The following is a 12,238-nucleotide window of genomic DNA, read 5'->3' on the forward strand; positions in this document are numbered from 1 at the left end:
ATCCAGATTATGATCTGTATCGTGTTTTTTTAAATTCGCAATGTGGCCTTGGTGGAGGTTTGAGCTCTGAGTGCTCTTTTTTAGTCAAGGCACCCAGATATTTGCATTCTTTATCATTTTTTGTTTACTTAATAATTCAAAACTTTAAGTCAGTTGAAATATGAAAAGTATAATGATATTTCAGTATGAATGTCATTACTTAATTACTAACTACATCACCAACTGAGAGTATATAGAGGTGAATTCAACTAAAATGGAGCATGATTTACAAAATCCAGTCATATTTTGTCAGTTGTCCTGTATCTTAGTAATTAGTAACTATTGTATACAATAGATATTTTTTAAAAAGTGTATTAAATTGTTAAATTATTAGTATAAATTATTATTATTATTAATACCAATTTAAATTATTAAATTTGTATTTTTTTATAAATTTAGTTTCACTCTACAACTGAAAGTTTATATATATATATATATATATATATATATATATATATATAGTGAAGAAGGCCAGTTTATAGTGATCATGACTGGTGTATGACCAAAAATGCAGGCCTTTTTCTCCCGCTTACAGCTTACAGCTTACAGCTTACAGCTTACAGTTTACAGCTCGGTGCCAAGAGTATTCCTGCTTCGGTTGCAACCTGACTTCCTGTTTGGGAGACGTCCTCCCGTGTCTTCAGGGCTTCCCTTCTGACCCGATCCTTGTCCAACTGGTTCTTCTTTTTTCACCTGTCTTTGGTTTCACAAAAAAAGGGACAGAAAAAGTCTACTGCTCTGTCTGCTCTGTGCGGTTTGCAGGTTTTATTAACAATCAGGTGAGAACTGTCTACGAGCTTTTGTCTTCACTGAACTTTCCCAAAAACAAAACAACACCTAACCTGTTCATAAAAACTTGGCTAACTTGAGCAAAGAGTGGAAAACGAGCCAGGACAGAGCTCTGTGTTGATTTGTTTGTTTAAAAGAAGCAATTATGGTACAATTCCAGCAACAATCAGAGGGTATAAATGCTTAACTTTTATTTAACATTGCAGGGATTTATCTCAGAGAAGCATCCAACAACAACAACAAAAAACCAACAAAAAACTGATTTCCTGGCACAAGTTTCTCTTTCTTTTTTTTTAAACGCAGCCTGCTGTGAAAGGCGCCTTATCATTTTGGCAATTTGTGCTTCCTTATGCAAATGTGTTGCTAAATTGTAAAATTAAAAGTAAAAAAAAAAACAAAAAAGCATCTGTATGCTGGTGCATCGCAGCTGTTTAATGCAATCAGGACTTGAATATCTTAAGGTTTTGCAGAGAGGAGGGAGACTAAAAAAAACAACAACAACGAAAAAACCCAAAAACAACTTAAATTGGGTGTTTTTTCGACAACGCTCTGCAGCAAAACGGCCGCAAGTTTGCATTCCTGGAGCGTTCAGTCACCATGCAGATAATTTTCACGAGCGTCAGTGAATCATGAAGGACACTTAAGTCTGAGATGTGATCAAAATACAGAGGGGAGGGGCGCACCAGGCGCTTGGAGTTTGTTAAGTAAAGTGACGACGCGTTGTCCGCCTGTTTGCCCTCTGCTCAGCAAAGTCGTCGTTGCTTCCTGTTGTGCTCATGTCAGAGCAGACGTGCACATCCTGTCTGCAGAAAAGACGATTCCTAAAGAGAAAGATGGCGTTGAAACAGATAAAACGAAGAAAGCATTCAGGGAAACTGTGGAAATTAGTCAGACTTGGCAATCTTCTATTTTTTTTTTTTGTTTTTGTTTTTTTAGAAAAGAACTAAGAGGAGTCTTTAAAGAATAGGAAGGAAACATCAGTCAAATCAAGTCAATGTAGCGTTTGGGTGAATAAAAGTGGCAGGGTTAGTTCTGCTGTAATAAAAAGCACCTTGCGGCCTTGAAAGGGAGTCAGGCTGCAGAGGAGCAGCAGCTCGGTTACATAAGAAGCTGTTTGCTGAATGTGTAGTGCCATCGTGTGCAGAGCTCTCTGCATTACATTCTTTTTGTTCCCTTTTGCTTCGTTTACCTCAGTATTTCACATCCAAGTAGATGCTTTTAAAAAAAGGGTTATTAGACAAGCCAAAGCACTGCTTTTTCTTCACACATAATAAAAGTAGAATCAGGCTTTTATGCAGAATGGCCAAAGTAAAACGAAGGGTTTTTTTTTTGCTTATTGTGCTGAAACTCCTTAGTTTCTTAAGAGTTGGCGCTCTCTGTGAAACGTGATTAAATACAGCACCTGGAGGAGGTCGTGTGTTTAAGAAGTGAGCCCTTTACAGGCTTCTAAACGCAAAACTACCAAAAACTGAAAGGCGTTTATCTCGTAGGGAACATGAAAGGGGTTTGTTTTTTATCTGGAAAAAATGTCTGCACACAACAAATGAGCTTCAGGCTCATTTTCCTGTGAAAATCTAACCTGGGTTCAGGTTCTTTGAGTAATCACAGTCTCTATTTGGACAAAATCCAAAAACATCAGCAGCGTCTCAGGGCTCGTGATCCTTTAAAGTGATGTTTTTGAAGATGCGTCGAAGTGGAAAACTTTTCTTTGGGGCGGAGGCTGTCGTTCGGCGGTTGGGCGGTCGCCTTCCAGTTGGGAGACAGGGGGTTTAAGATGGTTAATCCCCAGCCCTGCCATATGTGTGGAGGTGTCCTTTAGGCAAAATGTTGAACCCAAACCCCCCTCCCGCCGCCCATGATGTGCTTATCGCTTGTCTGATTTTCCTCACTTGTAAATCGCTCCGGATGGAAGCGTTTGCTACATGACGTAACATGATGTAATGTTTGCTGGGTGGAAATGCAAAAAGGGAATTTCGGAAAACACAGACATGAGAGACTCGGGGCTGAAGAGAAGAGTCTCAGAGTTTGTTCTTATAGTTTAAAGTGGGGTTCTGTGCACAGGTTATGAACAAATAATATCTTATCTGTTGTAGATAGCTCTTTGAACAAACTAAGTTCGGAGAAATAGAGCTTTGGTCTCGGCCCTGCTCGACTAGTCATTAGCTCATCCATTTGATCAGCTTTAAACTCCGTTCCTCCAAACTGAAGTCATTTAAAGAGGTATCTGCGACAGGCAAGATAATAACTGCTCCCAATCTTTCCACAGAACTCCACCTAAAATTTTGAACTATCCCTTTAAAAGGTCTGTGAAGGCACAGTTGTCGACGAATGACATAAACAGGCTCTGCGTGCTATCATTTACCACACATCTTTTAAAGAGGAGCCTCACTTCATTTGCAAAACGACAAATGAGAACAAACGGGTCCAGCTGCAGAGCTGCCTTAACTCGTTCTGAACTTCTCGCGCACTAAAACATGTGGTGCATTTTAAGAGAACAAAGATGTCAAAGAGGGCGAGAAGCTGTCAGAACGAAAACCCTGTGAAAAGAACAAATGGATTTCAAAAACAAAACAAACAGTCACATCAGTTGTTTTTTTCTCGATTCCCAAAAACTTTTCAAACGCTGTCACAAACTGAGGCAACCCAAGTGGGTCGTAAACATGCTCTTGCTCACCAACTTTAAAAAAATAAAATAAAATGCTGGCATCAGTGTCGTCTCTGAACTATATTTAATCTAATAAGGCTAAATGCTTCACAACCTCTCTTATTTTTAATGTCTTCAAAGTAACAACAGTTTTATTTTTTTGCCATAAATTCACACGTTAGTTCCATCTCCGTGGTTCTTCAGAAGACTGTGAGCGACAGAAGCACCAAGTTGTGAAGCAGAGGGAGTAAAGAGCAGGCAGGAAGCGCCGGGCCGCTGCTTCTGACGCCACCGGAAAGCGACTGGTTCTGCCTCCTCACGCTTCTTGTGCGAAGAGTGGTCGTCCTCTTTGTTTGGGCGGAGGGGCTCTCTGTAGTAAAGAATTGATTTGTGGCCAGCCCCATGCCGTTCCCCTCGGATGTTTCGGTAATGAGGCTTTTCTCCGAGAAATAGAACGAGTCCGAGGGGTGGGGAGAGTCAGGCGGGGAAGTTTCCTTTGTGCCAGAGATGAGCTGATCGATGTTATTCGGGCCGGCAGTTGCAGCCTGGTGATTAATGGTTTGGTGGGTTAAGGTGGAAATGCTGATGGGCGTGGCCGTGAAGGTGGAGTGGCCCGTGTTTGAGGTCTTGTGGGGGGGCTGAGGCGTGCTGAGCAGAGCAGAGACCGACAGGTACCACCACGGAGTGGCAACGGCTTCCGAGGCCGTGGCGCTCAGATCAGGGTCGCTGTAGGAGGCGAAGTGCCACCCTCCGGTCCTGTTGGGGTGCGCCCCCCCACACACAGGCTGCGTGTGGCAGGGGCAGCCGAGGACTCGTGTCAGGGTGTGCTGAGTCCAGGAGAGCAGGTACTCCATGTCAGCGTAAAGGTGACAGGCCCAGGGGTTGTTGCCCAGAGTGATGACCCTGAGCGACACCATCCTGTCCAAGACGCCAAACGGCAGCGAGGAGAAGCGGTTGGCGTGAAGGTAGAAGTGAGTCACTTTCGTCAGCCGGTCCAGGGACCCGGGCAGCACCTTCATGAGCAGGTTGTGAGACAGATCGATGGTCTCCACGTGTGTGGGCAGGTTGGTGGGCAGAGTCCAGAAGTGATTGCAGCTGAGGTTGAGCATCCTCAGATTAATCAGGGTGTTATTGATGAAGATGGCCCTCTGCAGATTGTTGTTGGAGAGGTCCAGCGTTTTCAGGTTCCACTGGAAGGCCGTGTTGTTTTTGTCCAGCAGCTGGATGCGGTTGGAGGCGGCGTGGAGCTGCCAGAGGGAGCGAGGCAGCTCTTTGGGCAGCCGGCTCAGCCTGTTGTGGGACAAATCGAGCTTCCGGAGGTGGGTGTACGCCGCCAGCTCGCCGTCCAGGTCGTGGAGCTGGTTGCGGGACAGGTTGAGGGAGCGTATGTTGTGCTGCAGGCCATGAGGCAGCTGTTTCAGGCCCCTGAGGGAGCAATCCACCTCTCTGTGGCTGTGGGTGCAGGAGCACGCGGGGGGACACACGGCCAGGACGCGCAACCCCAGCCACAACACCAGGACAAGTTCCAGAAGGGCCTCTTTAGGACAAAGCTTCAGCAGTGCGGGCCTACTGAAAAAAAAAAAAAAAAAACACAAGGAGAAAAGAATGTTAGTGTTTCTGTACACAGCTCACATCTTCCGTTCTATGCTACACTGAGAAAGAAGACTTCCGCCTGCAGTCTGTGACCACAGGACACGCACATTTCCAGCATTAATCCGATAAATAAATGTGCTGACTGAGCAAACTCAACCCCGTGCTGTGAAAGCACCATGATGCGGGCATTTTTCTATTAACATTTAAACTCTGCCGAGACGCATCATCCAGCAGAAAGGAAGACAGATCCCTGCAGTGATTCTGCCCGGCGCCGACTCTTGCTCAGTCATCTCGGAGGTTGCCGGTGGAGTCAGTGCCGAGCTCTCGGAGGAGGAAAAGCTAGCCCAATAGATGGGCTTTTATTAACGACTCCACAGAGGACTCATGCATCAGCTGCTCCAAAGACAGGCAAAGACACAGCTGGGGGGGTGGGTTAGCCCTGCGCTGCTGAAGCTGCAGTGTTTCTTGGTTTTTTTGCGAGCCAGGGTGTGGCTGAAAGTGTGTGTAAAAAGAACAACAACAACAACAAAAAGCCTTTTAATTTGTTCATAACTCACCTTCTCATCTTATCACTCCGGTCCTCTGCTCCCTTTTAGCCCCGTCCGGCAGCTTCTTCTGCCTCCTGTCCTCCTGCTCTCGAGCTCGGGACCAGCTGATGCTCTGCTGCAGGTGAAGACTTTGCTTTTTTCTTTTCTTTTTTCCAAACGTTTTCCTGCTCTGCAGCTCTTGTAGAACTTGACCCCCAGCTCCCTTGTCCGGTGCACGTGTTCCGCCCCCCCTGGCATGTAGAGTTCAGCCCCCTTTTCCCTCCTGTGAACGCCGGGAGTTCACTAATGCATCTTGTGGGATCTTTTGGGGTTGGCGCAATCGGGCACTGCAGGCTCTGGATTTACTGTGTGCAGTGGAAGTAAAAGGGGAGGGGGGGTGGAGGGGGTGTAAGCAGGGAGAGGTATTGGGAAGGAGAAATGGAGCGCATAATGGAGGGGTTTCTTTGCATACAAGAATTCCACAAGGATGTGTGTATGTGTGGGGTGTGTGTCGGGGGGATCCTCAAGTCCCTTTTTTTTCCTGCTTTTAGGATTTACCTTTCCCCCAACAACTGCTGTTTATGTTTACTTTAACAGGCTGTTTGTGTTCAGGATGAGAGAGATTGCTATCAGTTATCAACCTAATCCATATCATCTCTCTCTCTAAAGTACCCCCTGTGCAAATCGATGAAGTGCTGTAATTGGTTGTTATTTTCCCTGCGTAAATGTAGAGGCTGCCACACAAAGCCTCAAGATTTATTACAGGGGGCTCTCCTCCTCTGCAGCATCCCACCTGTCATCAGCAATACAGCCAGCACTCCGTTCTGCACTGCATTGCTGCACTTCCACTTCGTGGCTGCGCGAGTTGATCGAAAGGGTCGCCTGGCTTGCATCGCTTCTCTGATTAGTGCCACCACGTCCGCCGAGGTCCACAGTCACACTTTTCTTCTGTGGCTTTGCTCCGAGGAAATGCAGACTCACCAAAGCATTCTTCTGCAATGTGCTTGCTGTACTTCCTCACTCAGATCTCTCTCCCCTCTCTCTCTCTCTCTCTCTCTCTCTCTCTTGTTTTACTTTCCTGTCTTGTCTGCCTGCTCACTTCCAGTAGCCAGCCGCACCTAGACTGAAACTCCTGCGCTCTGTCACTGCTCCTTTCAGCAGAAGCCTCCAAGTCAATCCCCTCGCCTCCACTGTCAGGGGCGGCACAACAAGATGCGTTGTCGCTCTGAGTCGCATCCCGGTCCTCGCTGACAGTGGCTACGGCCGATTCTCATCCCTTTCCCTGCAAAGGGCTACTTTGACTCACTCCATTTAAATCCTCCTCTTTCTTTCCTGCTTCAGAAGAGCTTGTGATGTGGAGAATAAAAAAGTAGAGTCTCCCTTGGCTGCAGCTGTTTGCGGACTAGTCGGAGTCACCAAATTGTAGTAAAATACACCGATTTTCCCTTGGAAATACACTCAATAACATAGGCCAAAAGTTGCTAAGAGATCACGTACATATCAGCAGTAAGAACAGTTCTACCTCTCTAGATTCAGATCAGGTGGACTGAGATGTCCACGGCAAGTCTTGAGAATAAATTTGTCTCACTGATTTCTCGAATATGTTTAAAAGTCCGGCAAGAAGAAAGTGACAGCCGGAGATTGACGCAGGCCCCGCGAACGTCTCAAGGTATTTTGGAAACTTCCTCCTGAATATCAATTTGTTGCCAACAGTTGCCACCCAGAAAACTACTGTCCTTAGTCAGCTACTGTCAGCAACAAAATTCACCCAGAGGTCTTTTTTTGTTCTTTTTTTAGCAGACATTAGGCTTTAACGTAGAAAAAAATAAATAGTGATGCGAGATATAGAGCTAATTAGCCTGTTTAGTTTTATATTATGCTATATTTAATACAGTGTACTTGTACATTTTATGTATGTATGTATTTTTTAATGTATATCCAGTTTGGATAATAATGAAAAAAGGTTTGTTTCGAAACAGAAAGGTAAACCAAATTGAAATTTTAAGTGCTTTAAACAGAAAGTTGCAGCTTTTCTTCTGACCCCACAGACCGAAAATAAACCCACTGTGGGCCAGATCTGGCCTGTGGGCTGCCAGTTGGAGATCACTGACTTTCTTCCAGTTAAAGCTCAAATGTCTGCACATCCCTATTGGAACAAAGAAGCCTTTTTAATGTGTTTTTAAAAGCTTTTTTTGTTTTTTTGCCTTGTCAGCTCTGACTGAAGTGAAAGAGACGTTCTTTCTGAGTGGAGTGGCATTGCTTGGAAGAGGCTCATTCTCTGCTTACTAATCAAGCAGCTCTCCCATTTACTCTCTCTCTCTCTCTCTCTCTCTCTCTGAGTAGTATTTTACAAGATTAGTTTAAAACTCCAAAACTAAAGCTGCACATTTATTGCATGTATATCACTTGTTTCTTTTGTGTATGTGTGTCTCGAGACAAACAAAACAGTCAGAAATAAACACAGTTTCATATGTTTTAATGTCACTAAAGGCACAAAAGTAAGAACAATACATTGTGGAGACATTTCCGTCATCCGGAAAGAGAACTAAACAACAGATTTCAGAGACAATTTGTTTGATTTAGGGGAAATGAAAGGATGCTAAAAACAAACATGTTGAGTGAGAAGGGGAAAGAAGTTGAAAGTGAAACTTTTTGATTTTACAGACGGGAAAGTTTAAGGCTGATTCTCTGCTTCCTTTGTGCCCTCGGGGCAGGGGGAGGAGGGGGCTGCAGCTGCAGCTGCAGCTGCCGGAGTGCTCTCAGAGCCGGCGGCCTCCTCCTGTGGCTCGGAGAAGGTCGAACATCCGGCTGCTGCTTCTGCTGCAGGTGGAGGAGCCTCCTCGCCTTTGGGAGGCTCTCCCTCCTTCTTCTTCTCCTCCGCCTTTTTTTGCCCGTCCTCCTTGGCCGCCCCTGCGTCCTGCTCGCTGGCAGCGCTGTCCAGCTCCAGGTTTGTTTGACTCACGTAAGACATCAGCACGGCGGTCTCTTTAGCTCCGGCCCTCGACTTGCTTTCGCCCTTGTTGGCGCCCGAGAAGGCAGGGCCGCTGTTCAGGCCTTCGCTGCGGCTTAGCTTTCTGACGCGCCTGCTCAGCCTGCACACCTTGCATGTCAGCAGTAAGGTGGTCGCCAGGAAAAAGGCGCAGGCCACGATCAGTCCGCCTTGCACCATGAGCTCCGAAAGACATTCCTTCCTCCACCATGAGCACCCTGAGGCAGTCGGTTTGCTGGTCGGTTGTGTGGTTGAAAGTGTGATTCTTAGGACAGTTGTAGTGGGTGTTGTGGTCGACTCATTTTGTGTCATGTTGCCTGCAGAGGTGAGATTCCCATTTTCAGGAGGTGATATTACAGACAATGCTTCACACCATGGGGTAAACAGAAATAAAGCTAAGATTTCTGCACAATATCGAAGGCCATTCATATTGAGATCTGAAAAAGAAAAAGAGAAACATCATGGCAAAACGGTTTGATGCAAGTCAGTCAGACAACTCAAGCATAAACTTGTAAATGTCTTTATTGTAAAATGCCATTTCTCCCCGGATCATGTCTCTCTACATGGGGATGTCACCGACCTCGGAGCCTAAAAGTGGATGATGGGGTGGTGGAGCGGTCGAAGACAGAGAGCAAGCAGCAGCAGTGAGCGCGTGTGTGCAGGCAGTTGGTAACGACGAGATGTAGAAGGTTTTTTTTGCAGCCTAAACAGAATATTCGCCTGGCCTTGCTCGCAAGAAACAACATGGATTTTTGTGGAGCAGAATGTGTTGATCACCAGTGATTTCGCTGATTACCAATAAAAGCGTCCTAATTACGTAGCAATGTTAATGAAGCCGCTCCGCGCTGCACCCGCGTCCTCCCTACTTTTATCAGCTGCGGTATTGAAGACATTTCTCACATTAATGCATCTGTGGTAATCATCCATTAGCATCGGGCCGAAACGCTATAATAAGTTCCTTTGGCGCTTCAAGAAATTGCTTCTCCCGAATTTTCAATGAAGAACTCAACCACAAAACAACAGTTTCGAAAGAGTTTTAACACTGTTTCATTTCCTACGACGTGAGTACTTGTCTTAAGCAGCGAATCCAATACTTTTTTTTTCCCCCTTACAAATTCACATTGCAGTTTCTGTGTAGTTGCATGTTTTTTTTTCTTGTTTATAAAGATAGATGAAGAGCAACGGCCTTTATTTTGTGATGGTTAACCATTAGAGCTTTATTTACATGTAGATTATTAGCGCAATAGCAGGCTGGGCTGTCAGACTGCGCTGGGAGGAATTAAAAAAAAAGAAAGAAGTTTTAGTTTAGTTTTAGCCATCAGAGACTCGATTCTAAAATATTTTGGTTTGCAGAGGAGTTCATGGTCGACTTAATGACTGCAGGGCACTTATGCCCCGTGTCTGCAAAACAAGTACAAATCATCACCCTTCCACCACTGTGCTTGACTGCTGGCGTGAAGCTGATAAGCTCCGTTTGGTTTTTGCCGGCTGTTCGTTCAGTGAAAGTCCTGATGTGGAACCTCCAACCCACTGTCAGGAGTTTCAGCACTGTTCACTTTCCTCTGTCGCACTCCACCCATACTGCAAACACGACATAAATTCTTGAAAACTTTATATTTTACAGTTTCTTGAACCTTTGTGTACAAAGACGCGCGGGGAACACCAACCTCGCAAAGATTGTTTATTCTGTCAGCGTTAGCGTTTAGAGGTTTATTTAAATGTAGTGCTGAAGGGACAAAATAAAAAAAAAGAAATAAAAAAATAAAGAAGCAGGCATGAGTGGATAAAGATATAATAGCTTCTTGCAAAACAAATGGAAATTTAGACAAAAAGATGAGGATAAAATGTCATTTTGACAGAAAAAAAAGAAATAAAGCATATTGTGCTGAGCCTGCTGTTAGTTTATTTATTTATTTTTTTTACATCTGTACAGGTGTGGAAACCATCGGCTGACCTTTAAATATCCGATTAAACAGAGGAAACAATTTGCTTTCCAAAGTGGTCAGCAGGAATGGATGCTGCGCTCTACAGTACATGTCCCTCTAAAACAGCAGCCTGATAAACTGCTATTGATTCCCCTATACACTACATACACAGCTGTGATGAGAAAACATGCAAAAGTCAAATTTAGGCAGACAAATGGACTGTGGATAATCTTATCTTAGGGCAAAAAAAATAAAATAAATAAATGTAAAAGTAAAGTTTCACCTTGTTGTTGACGTTCTGGCAGGAAGACCAGGAGGATGGTGTGAATGAAGCCGCAGCTCACAGCAAGTGATGAGAGACGTCCAGCAATTTTAGAGGAACTGAGAGACGGTGACAGCGGTCCCAATCAGCTGCGTACTCGTCTCACCGTCTCGATCAATCCTCTTCCTTTTAGGACTATTTTTAAGAAGAGGAAGTGGGTTTTTTTTCTTCAGCCCTCGGGTGCGATGGTCGTGAAAACATCTGTGGAGACTATAAACGAAGTGAAACGCACACACACACACACACACACATATATATATATATATATCTGCAAACAGAAATACCTTCTTTGAGATGTAGCACTGCGCTCACGATGTCATGCCTTTTGCTCACCGTTAAACCATATTCGTTTTTAGTAAAGGCCCCAGTTCACAGAAGCAGACATGTAACAAACTATTTTAGCCAATGCGCTGTTTGTTTTTTTTTTTTAACCACACAGGTTAATTTCTCTGCATCTGTCGCATTATTGTTTTTTTTTTTTTTTTTACTTCCTTCATGTGATCAAGTCACAGCTGCCCACACGTCCCTTAAATTTTGGCCTATGCGTCATAGCACGCGTGAATATTACGCTCAGCCGGACCTTTTAAGGTGCCGAGAAAGGATGGAAAACTTCACAACCCTTTTAGTTGTAAATAGAAACTTTCGCAAGAAGCCACGTTTAAAATTAGTCCTCGTGCAAAATAGAATTAAAGTAAAAATTTGAAAGTAAAGCTGTTTCATATTACTTCCCCTTCTTGCTTCCTCTGGTGCTGATTGCTGTTTTTTTTTTTTTTTAAATATTGTCTTTCCCCAAGTGGTTTGATTTCTACGGTTTGTCTCACTGCACCTGGACTCTTGGAGGGCAAGTGTTAAAGAGAAAAGGCCTTGAAGGAAAAATGCAAATCGCTGCAGATGACAGCAGCAGAAGTGACGCGATAAAGAGGCAACCGACCCAAACCCTCAGCCTCCCGTGTCCTGTGAGCATCTGTTTGGCAGGAATGGTGACAGCCTGCTGTTCAGACATGTCAATCAAAACGTAAAAAAAGTGGGGAAAAAAGGATAATAAAATGATTATCTGGGTGCAGATGTGAAAGGCTGATGTTTTAGGGGATGTTGTAAAGTACTTTGGCCGAGATCTTGAATGAAAGAGTGATTCTGCGCCTCTCATTAGGCACAATTAATTGCTGAGTAATTTCTCTCCTATTTAGTTTGTCCAATTTATCTTTGTGACACACAGCAACACTGTTGAGCCGAGACTGTGTCATTGTGTTGTGAAGCCAGGTTTTTAACCTCCAAAGACCATTTAAATTTCTTTCAGCCTCAGCAGAAGAGGCAGACACAGTAAGCAGCAACCGTACAAGTATTTCCACTTCTTCAGAAAGGCCCTGGACTTCTGGCAACATTTTTCGCAGAAGACCCTGCATCATTGTC

General features: G+C 44.5%; 2 protein-coding genes across 4 annotated transcripts in view; both read right to left on the reverse strand.

Moving 5' to 3' along the window:
• Positions 1-1,701: 1,701 nt before the first annotated feature.
• LOC108233820 (oligodendrocyte-myelin glycoprotein-like) lies at positions 1,702-7,703 on the reverse strand. The gene is made up of 2 exons (XM_017412515.3): positions 5,623-7,703; positions 1,702-5,041 (listed from the first exon to the last, which is right to left on the reverse strand). Exons 1-2 carry the CDS (start codon positions 5,628-5,630, stop codon positions 3,673-3,675), a joined length of 1,377 nt encoding a protein of 458 aa, XP_017268004.1. The 5' UTR covers positions 5,631-7,703; the 3' UTR covers positions 1,702-3,672.
• Positions 7,704-8,047: 344 nt separating this feature from the next.
• Positions 8,048-12,238, reverse strand: part of LOC108233797 (PHD finger protein rhinoceros) — a 6,365-nt gene continuing 2,174 nt past the window's right edge. The window contains exons 2-3 of one of the 3 annotated variants that reach the window (XM_017412485.3): positions 10,790-11,038; positions 8,048-8,898 (exon numbers count right to left, since the gene is read on the reverse strand). In XM_017412485.3, the coding sequence (XP_017267974.1) occupies positions 8,267-8,893 (627 nt within the window). In that variant the 5' untranslated portion in view covers positions 8,894-8,898; positions 10,790-11,038 and the 3' untranslated portion in view covers positions 8,048-8,266. Of the gene's footprint in view, positions 9,019-10,789; positions 11,039-12,238 lie in introns of all 3 variants that reach the window. The other 2 variants (XM_017412484.3, XM_017412486.3) reach the window with 2 other exon arrangements.

This window comes from Kryptolebias marmoratus, linkage group LG13, assembly GCF_001649575.2.
Source record: "Kryptolebias marmoratus isolate JLee-2015 linkage group LG13, ASM164957v2, whole genome shotgun sequence".
Lineage (NCBI taxonomy): Eukaryota > Metazoa > Chordata > Actinopteri > Cyprinodontiformes > Rivulidae > Kryptolebias > Kryptolebias marmoratus.